The following is a 17,633-nucleotide window of genomic DNA, read 5'->3' on the forward strand; positions in this document are numbered from 1 at the left end:
TCCTCAGATCTTTGATATTTATTCCCATAATTCCTTTGCTTCTGTAAAGCTGCTTTGTGACAACGACCATTGTGAAAAGCTCTATATGAATAATAAAAGAATTGAAATGATTGAATTGAATTGAAAACAACCCTTTGGTAAGTTGTGTGTTTTAACAGTAAAAAAAATGTCATCCCGTGGTTCTTCTTTTCTCCCCTTTCACACATTGTACATGTATAAATGTTAATAAAAAATATTAGGGTTTCACACAAGTATGTATGTTGTGGAAACACATATAACCACAAACAGTTAACATCAGAGCATTCACTCTCACAGTACAGAGTATGAAGACCATAGTGACTGAAAGCAGGAAATGCACTGGTGCTGCCTAGTAAACAACATCCTGTAATTGAGAAGAGATAATACTGGAGGGGATTCTCACTTGTTAACAACTTATTTGCTGTTTTTATGTACCTTATCTGGAAGGTTCTATGTTTCCTTCTACATGAAGATTTTAAACAGAACCTCACTGTAAAGGTAAGGAAAATTTTTATTTAAGGAATAGAAAATAATTTATGATCCTGAATTTTAGTTTTTATGTTATAAGGGACTATAACTATAGTATACTAATACTACAGTATATTTACATAACAAAGTACAATAAAAATGTTTATATACACCTCTTAAACTCAGGAGAGATCATTTCGATTGTGCTGTGTAAATGATCATTTCTTATTAAAAACCATACCAATATATTCGTTCCATATTTTCATTGCATTTTTATTTTTGTAAAGTCTTCAAGCAGCAAAGTTTGTGAATTAAGCATAGTGAAGAGGAAAAGGAGGAGATTAGCAGACTAAATAAAGCCAACAGTGGCACATTTAACTATTTCAGCTAATGTGGTCTCCTAGGGCACTTTGTCTAAGTGTGTGTAAAGGTAGGTGTATGTGTGTTATGAGGGTCTGTTTATGTGCGTGTGAGTCAGTGAGTAACAGATGCTGTTAGAGAGATATTCTGATGAAGATCTTTGGGCACTTCACACTGGATTCTGTCTTATAAGAAGTTGACTCCAAATAAAAATGTAAGTAAATAAGAGACTGTATGATTTGATATTGATTATGAACATTATGAACAGACATCTATTAACATTTTAAATGTATTATTTAAAACCAGGCCCTGTAAAATATACTTTTTATGATAAGTTGTTGTTTATTTAACAAGACTGCTCCAGATTTTATATATATATATATATATATATATATATATATATATATATATATATATATGTGTTTGTTTTTGTTTTTTTTCTGTAACTTACAATGTACAATGTAACAACAGTAAAACAGTTGTGTCAAAAAAACATTTCCCATTTGTGTTTTCTTTTGTAAAGTTATATATTAAAACATATTTTTTTTGTTTTATGTATTTTGTGTTAATTATCATTAATTATTTCATATCTTTGTTGTGTTGTTCGTTTCTTTTTCTTTTTAAGGTGTTAGTCATCTACGTTGAGCATGTTCTTTTGATTAGCCCCTCAGTATGATGATACAGACGATCATATGGATTAGAGAGCTGAGTGCTGACGTTAGTGGTGACTGACATTTCTGTGTTAAAGCGCAGCTCTTAACAAGGAGGTATGTATAAATTGCACTGTTACATTTAATAATAATTACATTTTAGAATGATCAACCATATTCAAGTATTTTGCCATAAATAAGGTAAAATCTTAAAAAAATAATAAATCTGCGAAATACAGATGATTGAAATCTACCGTGTTTTTTTCTGTATCTTTCAAGAATGGGTTGCGTATGCAGTGGTGCAGGTAATCATAAAGAAAGATGTAATATAAATAACAATTCAGCAGCTGCCAGGAACTCACATGTAAGTACAATAAATTGTAACAGCTGAAATGTAAAATGGACTAAATCATACTGACCATTTTATAGTGTATAGTATATGTATCGATTGTTTCTTGTTAAATGTTTTCCTTTCTCAATTTATTTTCAGCAAAGATCACAAGAGCAGAGTGGGGCGAACGGTAATGTCTTTACTGTGTTTTTAAGAAATTCGTCTAATAAACAGTAACAGTTTTTTCCCCCTATTTTTTGTGAAAGCAGCAGCTGATGAATATGGACAATATTTATACTCCGTTCATTATTTTAGGCAAGAGAATATAAATAGTCTCATTCTAAAATTCTAAGGTGTACACCAGGGCTTGTGGTCGCAAATTCAAAATTATAGTGTTGTATAATTTGTTTGAATACATCAGGAGGCGTTATGTGGTACACAGAATGCATGCCATTTGAGATGTCAATGCAGTTTGTTAAATGTAATGATGTTAATGTGCTTATTGTTTCATTTTTACATGAAGGTGAAGACATCGCCATTGCGCAGCATGATTTTAACCCAACCAACGAGAGCGACCTTCCATTTAAGAAAGGAGAGAAACTCAAAATCATACATGAGTAAGCAGAATGTTTAATTTTTCATATTTATGTACACTATCTTACATTAAGTTATACCAGGTATATACTGTAGATCCAATATCAAGAAGATCCAATATTATGTATGAAGACCAGCATAGCAATATCAAAGCACTGTCCTGACTAACTAGGCCTTTTAATTGTGTGAAAGAAATGGGGACTGGTGGTTGGCCAAATCTCTGGTTACTGGAAATGAGGGATACATTCCATGTACGTATGTTGCCCGAGCCCACACACTGGAGGTGGAAAGGTATGCAATTGGTATTCCTTTAACCTACGCATGCAAATATGCTACTTGCGTAAGCATCCACATTCATGCCATCATTTATTCTGCTTTCTAGATGGTTTTTCAAAAATTTAAGTCGCAGGGAGACAGAACGTCTCCTGCTAGCCCCAGGGAACAGGGTCGGCACATATCTCGTAAGAGAGAGCGAGACAACTCCAGGTCAGAACTGGTGCATTGTTTTTCTGTATTTTCGGTATTAGCCAATTTTATGTAATGTGTTGTAAGTGTGCAGTATATTTCACCACAGTAGACATGATCATGATATGTATAAAAACTACTAATTAATGATCTTGAGGAACCATGAATTGTTCTATAGACCCCTGAATGCCGGTTCTTTTTATTCTGCAGCCAGTAGTATCTACATAAACATTTTATATTTCCACAATATATTAATTATGCCTTAAAGGAGAATATATTCTTTTACATGTTTAAAATAATATGTGCTCAGACAATGGGGGTAAATCCAGTGTACACACTCCAATTTGAATGAATCAAAATTTACACATTTGAAATTGTTGATCGAGAGCGAAAGGTTCAATCTGGTTCCTCAGCCTAAAATGGCTGCCACTGTTTTGTCTTAACCACAGCCAACTTGTATATCAAGCAAGTTTTTAGAAACGGTTCAGTAAGTTTTGGCTTAGCTACAGTACATAAACACCATCCCAGGAACCTTAGCAAACTTTCACTGACTTTTGAGAAAGAAAGTGAAGGCAGAGATCATTAACTTACTTCAGGTTTTTAGGGGGCTAACTTTTTTTTATTTTTAATATGCTAATTTTATATGTAAAAATTTATTCTTACACAAGGCAATTTTAAATAATATTGTAAGGAATCAGTAATAAAATCCGTAGTCATTTGGTGTATCTAATGTGTTTATAGTTGGCTAGCTCTGTATATTATGCTATCTTAGCTAGCCAGCTAGCATCTTTTTTTTCTGATTTGCTAAACCATTGATGTAACTATGCCCTACACTTAGACTTGAATAGTCATATGGAATCATCAATCTTACTGTAATACCTCTGATTTAGTCAATTTTTTCCTAACATTTATCGGTCATGCTATGCAACTATGAAGGCTAAGAAAATCTTAGTTTTGCATAGGCATGGAGATACATGATAATCAGACACTATTCAAACAATCTTTAATAGGCAGTAAGAAATATGTTGATTAGACAGCAGATTTATTTATTAATTTATTTACTTACTTATTTATTTAATTTGGGATGGTGGGGGGACCAAAACAAACACATTTGTGTTCCTGTAGCAAAAGAAAAAATAAAGAAAAAATGTCTAACAGGAGTAGAAGCTCAGTCATACTGTAGAATTGCAATTATTTTAAGTGCAATGTATGGTTTAGTAACCAAAAATCTTGATAAAACCCCAAACAGAGCTGTCTTTAAACAAGATTTTCCCTAAATGTCACCAACAGGTGCGTTCTCCCTGTCTATAAGAGATGTTACACCAGAACATGGTGATGTGGTCAAGCACTATAAGATCCGTACGCTTGATAAAGGCGGATATTACATCTCTCCCTCCCTGACCTTCTCGTCTTTGCAGGAACTGATACAGCACTACTCAAGTGAGTCAAACGATCCTCAAGATACTCAAACTGTCATCTGTACAGTTATAGGTTTATCCTTTTTCCATTAGAGTTATTTTTTGTTTATTACAGCTGTTATTATGAATTCTTTTTTTCTTTTTTTTTCAAATTTCTAGGTCTAGTTATATAATGGAATTGCCGTTCCATTAACAGTTATTTACTGTAGTGAAAGAATTTATCAAACTTCTGATCTCTTCAGCTTAAGACCCTCATCTCAGCTACCAAGCACACTTCCTGACATGCCTCTAAATGTTTCAGCTTTTTTTTCTTCCTCTTCTTTTTTTTTTAACCGCCAGATAAGCAACGGAGCACTAGTCTCACATAATTACTCTTTGCCTAGAAACACTCACGTCATAGATGTGATTTTTTTTTTGAGTCACTGTAATATGTATAATAGCTAATCTGCATATTTTCCTATTTCTTTGTAGCGCATTGGTTAAACAAATGTTCAACTTATTTTAAGGCATTCAGTTAATGGTGTACTTTCGTATTTTACGTAGAGTGTTGCTTTCACATAATCTTCTTTAAAGTAACCTATCACACGTGCAAAGATTTACTGAATATATCTTTGTTCATGCTCTATAAGTTCCATAATCAGCATGTGGAAATCTGTAGTTACGTAGAATCTCATCACCCGTCTTTTGTTGTCCTGTAAATATTTGTAGGATCAGCGGATGGTCTGTGTCAGAGGTTGGGGAGCCCCTGTAGATCTACTACTCCTCAGGCACCCTGGGATCAGGATGAGTGGGAGATCCCAAGGGAAACATTAAAGATGGTGAAGAAACTGGGTGCTGGGCAATTTGGAGAGGTCTGGATGGGTAAGAAAGAACCAGTGTATTATTATCCACATGTTAAATAAATAAACAAATAAACAAACACCTAAGATTTATTGTGTGATAAAATGTGTACTGTATGTATGATGAGCTTGACTGACTGTAAAGGCAGAGGTGCCAGCTTAGTGTAAACACCCCCACAAATGATTTCTGCTATAGTTGGTAAGGTAAAGACTGTTAGACATGTATCAGTGCTTATCATTGCTTAATATTCCTTACCATTTTATCACAAAAGACACCTACTTGCAGTCTAACTGTTATTTGAGTGACTGTTTAGTGCTACTCTTTACATTATGGCTTTAAGAAGCTTAGCTATGTGTGAACAGAATTAAAGCTGCGACTAATCAGTCAATTTTCCCGTAGGGAAAAAAAAATCTAAGATTTTGATTTTGTATAGCTTGTTTAATCAGCTGCTCAACTCCAAAAAAAGAGCACATAAAAAGTCACTGTAACACTTTGCGACTCAGGACACGTGTGGTTTTTTTTGCGATGATTGCATGATACTAATACTGATTACCGGAATTAGCATCTGAGCCTGCATTAATACACATTATGGGCGTATTTCACACTAAAAAACGTAGCCACAAACCCTTTTAGACATATTTGGCTCAACAATTTTCTGACAATATTTTTTATTATATTTATATTATATATATTCATATTTTATTTGGTGTTTACATTTTATCTAAATACCAAATCAAATGTTTCATTGTACAACGAGATGGTTGATTTTTTTTATGTTGTATACTGTACGTACTCCAGGGTACTATAAAAACAACAAGAAGGTGGCAATTAAGACTCTAAAGCAAGGCAGCATGGAGCCGGAGGCCTTCCTGCAGGAGGCTAATCTCATGAAGAAGCTGCAGCATGACAGACTTGTTAAACTGCATGCTGTAGTCACAAAGGAGCCCATCCTCATAGTCACCGAGTTCATGACAAATGGTGAGGATATTTTCAGCATTACTTGCCTGAGCAGTCAGAGTCAGCTGAATGATATCCATTCATAGTTTTGTTAACCATTGATTCATTTTTACTGAACTTATTTCAGGGTGCTTATTAGAGTTTCTGAAAACCGATGACGGCAGAAAACTAAAACTGCACAAACTGATAGATATGGCAGCTCAGGTAGGTGCAATCTGGTGTTTTTTTTCCACTTCACTCTTTCTACATCTTCATCATTCCTTTAACCGTCTGTAAAAGTACTTGATGTCCTATTTTGCTTTATATTAATAAAAACAAAATTTAATCAAAGCCAAAAAGTGTAGATACATACTGCAGACCACATTTGCTATTTTGAGATCAAGTGTCTGTCACGGTTGTGTTATAAATGCAGTGGAAAAAGCCTATGCTCTGTTTGTGGTCACGCTATGCGCATGTGCTTTACTCGACTTGATTATTAACTTCCGTACCAGAAATGACATCATATTTTCCATCTTACCCCCTTTCCTGAGACAGTTTGCTAATGTACTTTGTGGGGTGGGAGGGGATCAGTGGGGAGAGTACTTTTTTTTTAATAATAAGTGCCCTATGAATAAAAATATAGGTCACTTACAGTAGTACCCTATATACTGGGATGTACAGTATAAAGACCAGACACATCATCTCCACAGGTACTCTGTTGAAAGTTTGGGGCTGCCTTATTATTTGTCAGTTAGTGTATACAGCTCTGGACACCATTTGGTTTTAGGGTACTCTAGTATATTAAAAATGATCCTCTATTTTATACCAGATTGCAGAGGGTATGGCGTATATAGAAAGAAAGAATTACATTCACAGAGACCTTCGCGCTGCCAACATATTGGTGTCTGAAACCCTGCACTGTAAAATAGCTGACTTCGGCCTGGCCAGGATTATTGAGACTGAGTACACGGCACAGGAAGGTACGGCTGATTCATTCTTCCTGCTTCTCTTTCAGACTGTTTTTATTTTGTACTATACAAACATCATCCAGCTAAGCAGACTAAATATTAACAAATGGTAGCTTATTAAAAGAGAAAGAAAACATAGGGAATGTCAGGGAATGTCTGACAATTTTTCATTGTCTCAAAACCAAAGAACTGCCCTAAGTAGAAATACTATTTGCCATGATAATATCTTCAAGTGGTACCTCAGGAAATAATGCGATGACTAAAATTGTGTTGGTTGAAGTGACCGCTTCATCAGAATTATAATACCATATATAACATCACACATAGATAAGATACTATTTTAGTAGCTACCTACGTTCTAAAGGTCTTAATGCCTTTGGTCAAAAATAAAGTAATGCCTGTAATGTGTTGTAATTAGTGTTGGGTGTAACGCGTTACAACGTAAGACGCAGTACGTTAGAGTACTTGGATTACTTTTTTGATGTAACGATTAATCTAATGCGTTAGATCCGCCATTTAAGTACTTAATTTCAAAATACAATTTGAAATACAACACAAACAGAAATACAATTTTCTCTTTGTGTAATAATTAGGTGCAAAGTTTCCAATTAAGTGGACAGCCCCAGAAGCAATTAATTTTGGTACGTTCAGCATCAAGTCAGATGTCTGGTCCTTTGGCATTCTCATGACCGAGATAGTAACCTATGGAAGAGTGCCTTATCCAGGTAACATGTTACCTAAAACTTTTTAAATAGGCATCAATCTTGCCTTTATATATATATATATATATATGTATATATATATATATATATATATATATATATATATATTTATATATATATATGATTTTATACTTTATAATATATACTATTTGTGTGTGTTTTGTTTAAGGAATGACAAATCCAGAGGTGATCCGTAACCTGGACAAGATGTACAGGATGCCATGTCCAGATGACTGTCCTCAGGAACTCTATGACATAATGATGTTATGTTGGAGAGAAAAGGCTGAGGACAGACCCACATTTGAGTACCTGCAAGACACTCTCAATGACTTCTACATTGCCACTGAGGGCCAGTATGAGATGCAGCCTTAGTCAGCGAATCTACTCAAACAAGCTAACGGATAAGAAACGTCAGGATGTCAGGATGTAAGTGGATTACCGGATTAAATGGCTAAACCAAAAAAATGTAAACTTTCTGCACCTGGCCTAATTAATTACAATAATTATGAATCCTTGACATACTGTATTTCAACAAATTATATTTTATCCCTGAATTCACATGGAAAATTATGGAGTGTATTTGGAGAACATTTGTTAGTTCACGGGACCTCATGCATTTCATATCAAATATGATTTTTTTATGTACTACAAGCACATGCTGGACACATCACGTTTGCACTTTCTGCAACATTGGGGTCAGACATCGACTGTGGCACTTCGAAGAAAAAGCTTGGGTCATTGTTATTACCGACCTGCTAATGTGGACATCAATCTGTTGCCTTTATCCCCTTAAAGATCTGCCAGGTGTGGCACTGCAGTAAAGCAGAACTGCTTCAGCAAGGACAGAACTAAAGAATTTAGGAAAGATCAGGAGAGAAGTTTAAATTGAATATATTTTATATATACAGTATGTACACATTTAGCATATTTTGATATATTTGTAATGTCTTTTTTTAATGAGATGTTTGAAAGGTTACTGTACATAAATGTATTATATTTAAAAGCATGGAACTGAAGTTGGCCTGTCGAGTAAAATAGCTCTTGAATTATCCATGCACTTATGCCAAAACAGATCGTTACCATCCATACCTTTGCAATATAACATGCAATTTAGAAAGGATAATAGTGTTTTTTGAAAAAAAAGTTGAACGATCTATTGGCAAGATAGTATATGTACACTAAATATGTACAAATTTTTTAGAGACACCTGTACACTTACAAATTCATGCAGTTAATTGAACCAGGATAAGGCACCAGTGCAATGCTGAGGCTACAGTGGGCACAGGGTCAGCAAAAATTGGATAGTTGGATAGAAGACTGAAGAAGTATAGCCTGGTCTGATGAATCTTTCCTTATGCTGACACACACAGATGGTTGGGTCAGAATTTGAAATAAATCCATAAATGCAACCTGTCTTGTGCCAATAGTCCAGGCTGGTGGTGGTGTGACGGTGTGGGGATGTTTACTTGGCACACTTTGTGCCCGAACCTTGTAATCATTGCTTGAATGCCCCAGCCTGTTGGAGTATTGTTGTGACTATGTACTGTACATCTCTTCTAATGGCTACTTTCAGCATGAAATACACCATATTACAAAGCTAATTTTTTAATAAACAATGACTTCAGTGTTTTTGAATGTCCTTCCCAGTGACAGGATATAGTTCTATAGAACATTTTAGGGATCTGGTAGAACATGAGACTTAATAGACGTAGGAATAGAATTTCTGTCATGTACAGTAGGATTAAGGCTGTTTTTTTAAGAGCAAAGGGAGGCCCACAGTATCAATGTTTCTAATACAGTGCTTTAAAGGGTGTATATTAGTAGCAGTTGTATTAATTATTACATTAAGTTTCTTCATCATTTTAAAACAATGTGGTTTCTATTACATTATTATCATCATTATTATTATTATCTTTGTAAATTCTTGATTGAATATTTGGCAACGTTGGAGTTAAAACTATTAAGTCTCACTAATCATGCTCAAATTTGTGTTTAAGACACACCTAAAGCGCTCCTCCCTTCTCTCTCTCTTGGACTTCCCCCCAAGAGGCTGAGACATGTTTATAGATAAGACATAAGAATGACACCAATTCCCATGAGTTGCTCCATAAGGTTTCCTGCCTAACGGAAACAGGAAGCCATGAGTAGGCATTCCTCTCATTCCACTGCAAGAGAACATATTCGACGGTCAATGATAAGAGCTGCTGTGCCTGAAATTCCAAACAGAACCACTGGCCCTACTCTGCATTTGGAAAAAAAAACTTGAGATGAATAAATAGTTAAAAATGTGGCCTTTGAGTTTAAAACGGCATACATGTGTGATGGATATTGCTCATATGATGAGAGTTTATTATGAAATGACTGTGACTATTACCGGTCGTGTTGCTAAGCAGCAACTTCCTACTCAGGCAACATTTATATACAAGCTTTGTACTGTATGTGGTTTCAAGCACTGTACATTTGAGAAAAGTATTTTAATGTATTTTATCAGAAGTTGCAATAAGTAAAAGTAACTTTTCTGATGACATGACTCCTCTCATTTTTCCGAATGATTTTATTTATTCTAATTTTACAACAAGAAAATGTGATGCAACCGGTTGTATGTTTGTATGTGTTTTTATATCCCTTAATAAGATTCTGACAAAGTTGATCAAAACCCACTAAATGACTAGTTGTATATTTACTCACACTAATCAACACCTTAGCCAGTTTATAATTATAATATTTATTATTAACCCCTTACATGTGGTCAGAAAAAATATTTAAGCAGCCAAAGAAAATGTATAAGTGTGACATGGCACTGTACCACTAACATAAGACTTTTTTGGAACGCCAATTAGCCTAATCAGCATGTCTTTGAACTATGGTTAGTAACCGGAGGAATCTCACCAAGCACAGGGAGAACATGCAAACTCCATGCACACAAACCCTGAGGCAGGAATCAAACCTGGACAGGATTAATCTGAAATTATTACGATTTTTTTCCCCTTCTTCCCTTGATTCTTCCCTTTCCTTCTCATTTATGAAACCACCAGAGGGCAGCCTGCACTTGATGGTGTGAGGTGAGCGTGAAGGTCAAGCGTACTAGCTTTATCCAAGTTATCTAATACTCAGTCCCACACAACACCTAGTCATTTAGAATTAGTCCGTACTGTAATTAATTAATCCCCTTAATTTCAAAGGCCTTAGGAAAATGTTTAAAATTGATTACAATTAGGTGATTAATAACAATTGAAGGTTATATAAACATCATATGTAAGAATAATAGTCACATGCTCCAGCCTAAAGCTATGTGAGTCATGTGGACTTTCTAACAAGGTCATGAAGTGATGTACAGTATATCCAGATTCTATATCTATATTTATGTGTCTGTAAGGTTATTTTGTGACAATGTCCATAGTTAAAATCGTTATATGTATAATATAAAATGTATCTGAATACATGGATGGCTTGGTATTTTTTATTTTTTTTTGTACCTTGTTTTCACTTACTCTCACACTTACTCATCATCTATACCGCTTTATCCTGCATGTAGGGTCATGGGGGGCCTGCAGTCTATCCCAGGAGATTTGGGACACGTGGCGGGGTAAACCCTGGATGGGTGCCATTCCATCGCACGCCACTCACACACACACACACACATGCGCTTATCTACAAAGTGGCAAGCATTTGTACACTACAGGCAATCTGGGAACGCCAATTAGCCTAATCTGCCTGTCTTTGGACCCTCCAAGCACAGAGAGAACATGCAAACTCCATGCACACAGACCCAATCCTGGAATTGAACCTAGATCCTGGAGGTTTTATTCTATCTAAGTCATCATCCTCTCTGTGGAAGAATTATGACTGTTCCTTATCAAAGGAGCGTAAGATGCTGTGTCTAGTGCCTAGGTGATACTCTCTTGCTAAAATCGACTTAGCAGTTAAATGCCCTCATCACCATCTGTCAATGGTTATGGGCTTGCTCATGGTTAACACCACCACAGACGGCTCTAAAGTAGTCATAACAACCACTTGGATTGTTAACACAAAAATTGGAATTGAATTGTGCTATACAATGCATTCAACTTTAGCACATAGCTAGTCATGGCAGTTTCCTCTATGACATAGTGTAAGGATGTTATTGAGACCTAAAAGAAATTGACAGCTCCTCCTCACCCAACCACAGCCTAACTAGACCAAACCACAGTGGTAAGTTTTCTAGCTAATCAGAATTAAGCAATACACAAACAGGTTACGCTAGGGCACATTGTGCTTGCTACTGCTGCCTGTATGTATTGCAAATACTGGGTCATACATCATATGACTTGGTTGCTGTGGGTAAGAATGTGCACAAGCATAAGAAAGTATCCATGCAAATTTCACTGCCTCTGTCAGCTAAACTAATTTTGTTCAAAAGTGAGCCTGACTGAAAAAGTCCATGACATAGTGTGAAAAAGATCAGGGCATAATAAGCACTTTTCTCTCATATCTCCTCTATCTGTGTTTCCACCCCCCCCCCCCCTCTATTTTTATTATGAGTAATACTGTACCGTCATCAAATAAGACATGAATACTGCTGACGGTCTTCATCTAATCCTTTCTGCATACTTTTTTTTTACTGCAAAACAATTAATTATACAGTATGTTTGACTGACTAAATTTTTCCCTTATTACATATATTATACTAGTAAACACCTGCTTAGTGGTAAGTTACTCGGCTGCCATACAGAAGGGCTGGGTTCAGTTCCAAAACAATGCCCTTACTCCAGCCACTGAATGCGATGCCGGCTACAAGCCCAGATAAAATGTAAGGGTTGCGTCAGGAAGAGCAGTGAAAAACGGATTGAATTGGTCGCTGTGGGGACCAGCTAAATGGAAGCAGCTAAAAGACCAACAACGTACTAGCAAGGCCCTGCCATTGAAGAAAAAAAGTCAAGTGTCGATTTACACGTAGGGTAGGATGATAAAAACTAAATGTGTGACTAGCAACTGATGTCTCATGCAAAAAGAAGCAGCTTGTGTAAAAAGAAACTTAAAAAATATTTGAATTTTAAGAATATAACCATCAAAAATGAACTACTAATAGAACCATCAAAAGTCAGCACAGTGTATCAGGATAAAGCAAAGCAACTTCAACTAAAATAAATATATAAATGGTTATATTAATATATATATACACACATCAGAGACATCAGTTGCTAGTCACACATTTAGTTTTTATCATCCTACCCTACGTGTAAATCGACACTTGACTTTTATATATATATATATATATATATATATATATATATATATATATATATATATATATATATATATATATATATATATTCATATAATAAGTGATCTAGAAAAAAGAAATTGTCCCACTAAGAATGTTGTAAATGTGGCATTTGGCAAGCGCTAGGACAAGAAAAGACAAGCGTGCAGGAAATCGAGACACAGAGGCAAAGACTCTGTCTTCCTAAGACGTCGCTGGTGAGAGAGTGGAAAAGAGGAAGAGAGTTGGTTAAGTATAAAGTTTAAAAGAAAAAACACAACTCTCTGATAAATCATTGGAAAGGGCATAAGCCCCGAAAGGATCATAAGTTTTTATTTTTAGTTCCCACAGTGCCGTTTTTTCTTGCATAGATAGTGGAGCTTTGTTTATTTTGAGTTTTAGCTTTCTTTTGGTTTCCTATTATTCCATAAATTAATAATCCAACGCTATCTCGCTATCTCGGGAGGGTCTTTCCATATCATAAGCACTCTCACAACCTCCTATTTCGTTGACCCCCTCTGAAGCCCTGCGTCAGGGCTCTTATAAATACTATTACATCTCGTGGTGCGGCTCTTCATATCGCAGCACATGACAAAAATGATTTGTCACTAGATGTGCCTGGGATTTTGTTTGCATGGAATTTAATTGCACACTCATAAGCAGGTTTAAAAAAATGTAAAACGTCATTTGTTGAATTTTGGAATTAAGAAAAAAAATTTATCTGTTACCATCAAGTGCACGGAATAAGGGCGTTTATTAAGTAGACTTTGATTGCACACTCATAAGCGTGTACGAAAAAAAGAAGTGCCATCTGTTGCATTTTGAGATAACCAAATGACTTTTTTTGGCCAAATACACTTGTAAAAACCCTATTAAAATTAGTTCAGTAGTTTTTATGTAATGCGTGCATAAACAAACAGACAAAATTTCCAAAAACCATCTTGACAGGTACTATTACACATCTTACTTCCCCCCAAAATTATTTTTTTCACAAATATCTTAAATGTACAGACACGCCAACTTTAAATTTTTATTATATATATAGATTCTTATATTTTTTACAGTTAAACATCAATGATAAGCTGACTTCCTAAAGTATATCAACATTTTATGCAATTGTCTGATAAGAAATCAAGTTAAAAAACAATGTTGTTAGTAATCAAGCAGGAGAAATTAGAACAACTAAAGGCTGTCTGTGTTTACATCGGTAGAGAAACAATGCATAAGAGGCAGCATGGTGGCTTAGTGGTTACACTATTACGTTGCATGTCCAGGCTTGGGGGTTTGACTCATGCAACTGGTCTGTGTCAATAAGGTTTGCTTGTGGGTTTCCTCCTGTATGCCTGTTTCCTCCCACAGTCCAGATAATGTACTGTATGTGGTGTAGGTTGGGTTCCAGACCAGTGTGTATGTGAATGTGTGCGCTTATGCGTTGACTCCCTATCCTGGGAGAACCCTGCCTTGTGCCGTGAGTTCCCTGCTGCCCTCAACAGGGGACGTAGTATTGACAAAGATGGATGGATATAACCTTAGCGTGCTGCAGAGACTCAAAGTTTTTAAGCAATTTGCTGGGCTTTAGAAACTTCAGTCAGACCTGTTGATAGACTCGGCACAAGTACTAGGGACCTGAGTGCTAGTAGAATCAAAAAGAGAGATTTTATCAAATGTCAGACATAATATGCATTTATTCTCTTTAATAGTAGGAATCAAACCTGGCCGGGAATCAGACCACTGTTGTATTTAAATTGTTGTATTTTTTTGTATTTAAAACATTGAATTAATAATTTGGATTAGAATATGATTTTTGACTAAACGCTGCAAAAGTGATCAAATCAGAAACGTAAGGTAATTGTGAATTGGTTTGTGAGGATAGTTCTGCTTAATAACCACAAAGATGACTTGGATTGTATTTAATACAAATAATTTTACTATGGTTGCGATGGTTTATGACAGCAGTCACAATAGTTTAAGGATTGAAATGGCCACAAGCAGTTTTATACCCAGTTGGTAACCTCAATACACATTTTCTATGCTTAGCAAACAATCTAAAAGGAATATATTTATGGCTAAACTACACTGTACTGTATCTGGTATCACTCAACTACGAGTCTGCTTCCTGTTAGGATTTCTTTGTCATGTCATATCAGATATACCACTATACCACTTTTGCCTCCGGCTTGCTCATTAGGAACAAACTTTTTGTTTTTTAATCCAGAATTTTTCTTCCTGTAAAGCTGCATTGTTGCTAAGTCCATTGTTAAAAGCGTTATGCAATGAATCACTTATGAATTGAATTGTGTCTGCTTTAGTGAGTCATATAAATTACCAGTACACTTAATGCACCAGTACACTTACTGTACTTGAGCTGACACACTGCTCCTACAAATGTAGGTGAGTCATGGCGTAAGAATAGATCAATATATGTCCATAAAGCAGCAAATAAGATGAGACCAATAAACAGTTAAAGACCAGTACAGTTGTTAAACCTAAATGCCTATTGAAATATAAAAATGATAAACAATGGTAATATGAAAATTATAAAAGAGCTAGTACTTAAATTTAATGATTGTAAAAAGCCTTTAAAGCTAACATACCAAAATATTGACAAGAAGCCAAATTGTATCATTCTAATAGTATCTAATTTGCACATCACATACCTAAGCAGCATGAACAATATTAAGACTAATGCAACAACCTTGAGGCGTTTTTATTCAACCTTACATTTTACTAGTGTATTGCTAGAAGTTTATAGGAGAAAGAAATCTATTAAAACTGCACTACATACAGCAGATGCTTATATCTCTGTAGCCTGAAATAACACTTAATCATTGAAAATTGAAAGATAACTTGTTGCCAATTTGCAGAAGAAACACATCTGTATGTGGGAACTGTACACACAATAATTTATGAACACCACTTGCACATTATGAGCATTTTTGGCCCCGGTAAACTACATATGAGTGAGGTCAAGAATTTCAGGTTTAACTTTAAGGCATTTAACAAATGTGTGGCATTACAGTAAGTATTACAGTATTTTTATGCTTAGGCACACATTTTGGGGTTCATATTGTAAACAAATGGCTGACAGGCAGTTACATGGCCAGGTGTGGCCAGGTCCGTTGTTATTCCAAGCAGATATAAAGTCTGAAAGTGGTTCTGAGTGTTACATTTGCATTTGGAAGCTGTTCATCCAGACTCTCAACATGAGCTACAAAGAGGTTTTTACTGTATGTCGTTAGGCTAAAATAACAAAATCAGAGAAATAGCAAAAACATTGGAAGTGGCTTTTGCCAGTTAATTCCTTTTTTTTAAGAAACCAAAGAAGAAAGAATTGGGGAAAAATTTAAAAGCTCATGAACCAAAAAAACACATCATCTGTCAAACATGGTGGATGCAGTGATATGGCTTAAGCATGTGTTCCATTGGAATCAGGTCACTACTGTTTATCGATGACATGACTGCTGATAAAATGATTAACTCGAAAGTGTATACTGTAGGCCTATACGCTCTGCTCAGATTTAGTAAAATCAGATTTAATAAAATCCTGCAAGGACACCAGTTCATATTGCAGATGCATAATGATCCAAAATCTACAGTGACTGCGACCCAGGGGAAATAAATGGGATATTCTTTACCGGCCAAGTCAATCTTCTGATCTCAACCCAGTAAAACATATGTTTCACTTACTAAAGACAAGGTGGAAAAACCTACAGTACAAATAAAAAGCAGCATACATACAGTAGATACAGTATAATATACTGTATAACACAAATAAACTTTTTCAGTATAGCAAAGCTCACATCATATTGCTGTCAATCACAGCAGTTACTCAGAAAGGTGCAAAAAAAATCAGTTGAGCTACAGTATAGTGCATTAGAGCCAGTAACATCTAATTTGGAAGAGTGCCAGAATTTGACAAATTAATCCCTTTTTCAGGAAGGATATGGTACTGTAAGTTAAATAAGCACTATTTAATAATTTGGTGAACAAAGATCCATCCCATTACACATAACACATTAAAACTTGAGAGAGATGGTCAACAACAGCAGAACACATCATTCTATAACTATTACTATCACTCCTGTCAGTATTACTCCTGTCAGCCAACAACCAGAATCTGACATAATGTTGGGAACAGGCTCACCAAAGCTGGACAGAAAAACATTGGGAAAGGCTTAGAAATCCTGTATTCTGATGGTACAACAGTGCTCAACAAAAACAATCAGCTAACCTTTTCATTATTTCCCCAATGTAGTGTAACTGATTGCAGGTCCAGATTGGTGACTGGGAGATTTCCCAGTGGCCCTGCCTCCTTACTGGCCTGGGCAGTGAGTTCAGGTGTAACGCTGCATTTCCCAATTAGAGCACAAAGCGCACACATTCATTCATTCAATCCACCTGCTTCCAGTATCTCTGCTCCAAAAACCAAATTTACAATTATTCTACTAAGACATATTGTACCAAATCACACAGGATTAATAATGTTATTAAGAGCAGCAGCATGGAGAAACATGCATACTGTATGGTAACATAGATGGAACAGGTAGAAAAGAAAACTCAAATGCTGATAGCACAAAACTGGCAAATGCTTAAAAATGACAAAGCATTTTAACAAAGGAGC

General features: G+C 35.6%; 1 protein-coding gene across 4 annotated transcripts; it reads left to right on the forward strand.

Annotated features, from left to right (window-relative positions):
• The first annotated feature begins 369 nt into the window (after positions 1-369).
• blk (BLK proto-oncogene, Src family tyrosine kinase) lies at positions 370-8,837 on the forward strand. 4 transcript variants are annotated; one of them, XM_053488993.1, is made up of 15 exons: positions 370-516; positions 939-1,060; positions 1,472-1,613; positions 1,776-1,860; positions 1,987-2,017; positions 2,351-2,444; positions 2,614-2,712; positions 2,804-2,907; positions 4,177-4,326; positions 5,013-5,165; positions 5,943-6,122; positions 6,229-6,305; positions 6,910-7,060; positions 7,642-7,773; positions 7,940-8,837. In XM_053488993.1, exons 4-15 carry the CDS (start codon positions 1,777-1,779, stop codon positions 8,140-8,142), a joined length of 1,458 nt encoding a protein of 485 aa, XP_053344968.1. In that variant the 5' UTR covers positions 370-516; positions 939-1,060; positions 1,472-1,613; position 1,776; the 3' UTR covers positions 8,143-8,837. The 4 variants fall into 4 exon arrangements, with proteins under 4 accessions (XP_053344968.1, XP_053344966.1, XP_053344969.1 ...); XM_053488991.1 differs by having other exon boundaries at positions 965-1,060; XM_053488994.1 differs by lacking the exon at positions 939-1,060 and having other exon boundaries at positions 373-516; positions 1,510-1,613.
• The last annotated feature ends 8,796 nt before the right edge of the window (positions 8,838-17,633 follow it).

This window comes from Clarias gariepinus, chromosome 27 (assembly GCF_024256425.1).
Source record: "Clarias gariepinus isolate MV-2021 ecotype Netherlands chromosome 27, CGAR_prim_01v2, whole genome shotgun sequence".
Lineage (NCBI taxonomy): Eukaryota > Metazoa > Chordata > Actinopteri > Siluriformes > Clariidae > Clarias > Clarias gariepinus.

Excerpts from the sequence above, each read along its gene's own strand:
- blk (XM_053488993.1), top strand. The coding sequence starts at position 1,777 with ATGGGTTGCGTATGCAGTGGTGCAGGTAATCATAAAGAAAGATGTAAT. Across the intron at positions 2,713-2,803 it reads CACACACTGGAGGTGGAAAG|ATGGTTTTTCAAAAATTTAA; the intron begins GTATGCAATTGG and ends TCTGCTTTCTAG. Across the intron at positions 7,774-7,939 it reads TGGAAGAGTGCCTTATCCAG|GAATGACAAATCCAGAGGTG; the intron begins GTAACATGTTAC and ends GTTTTGTTTAAG.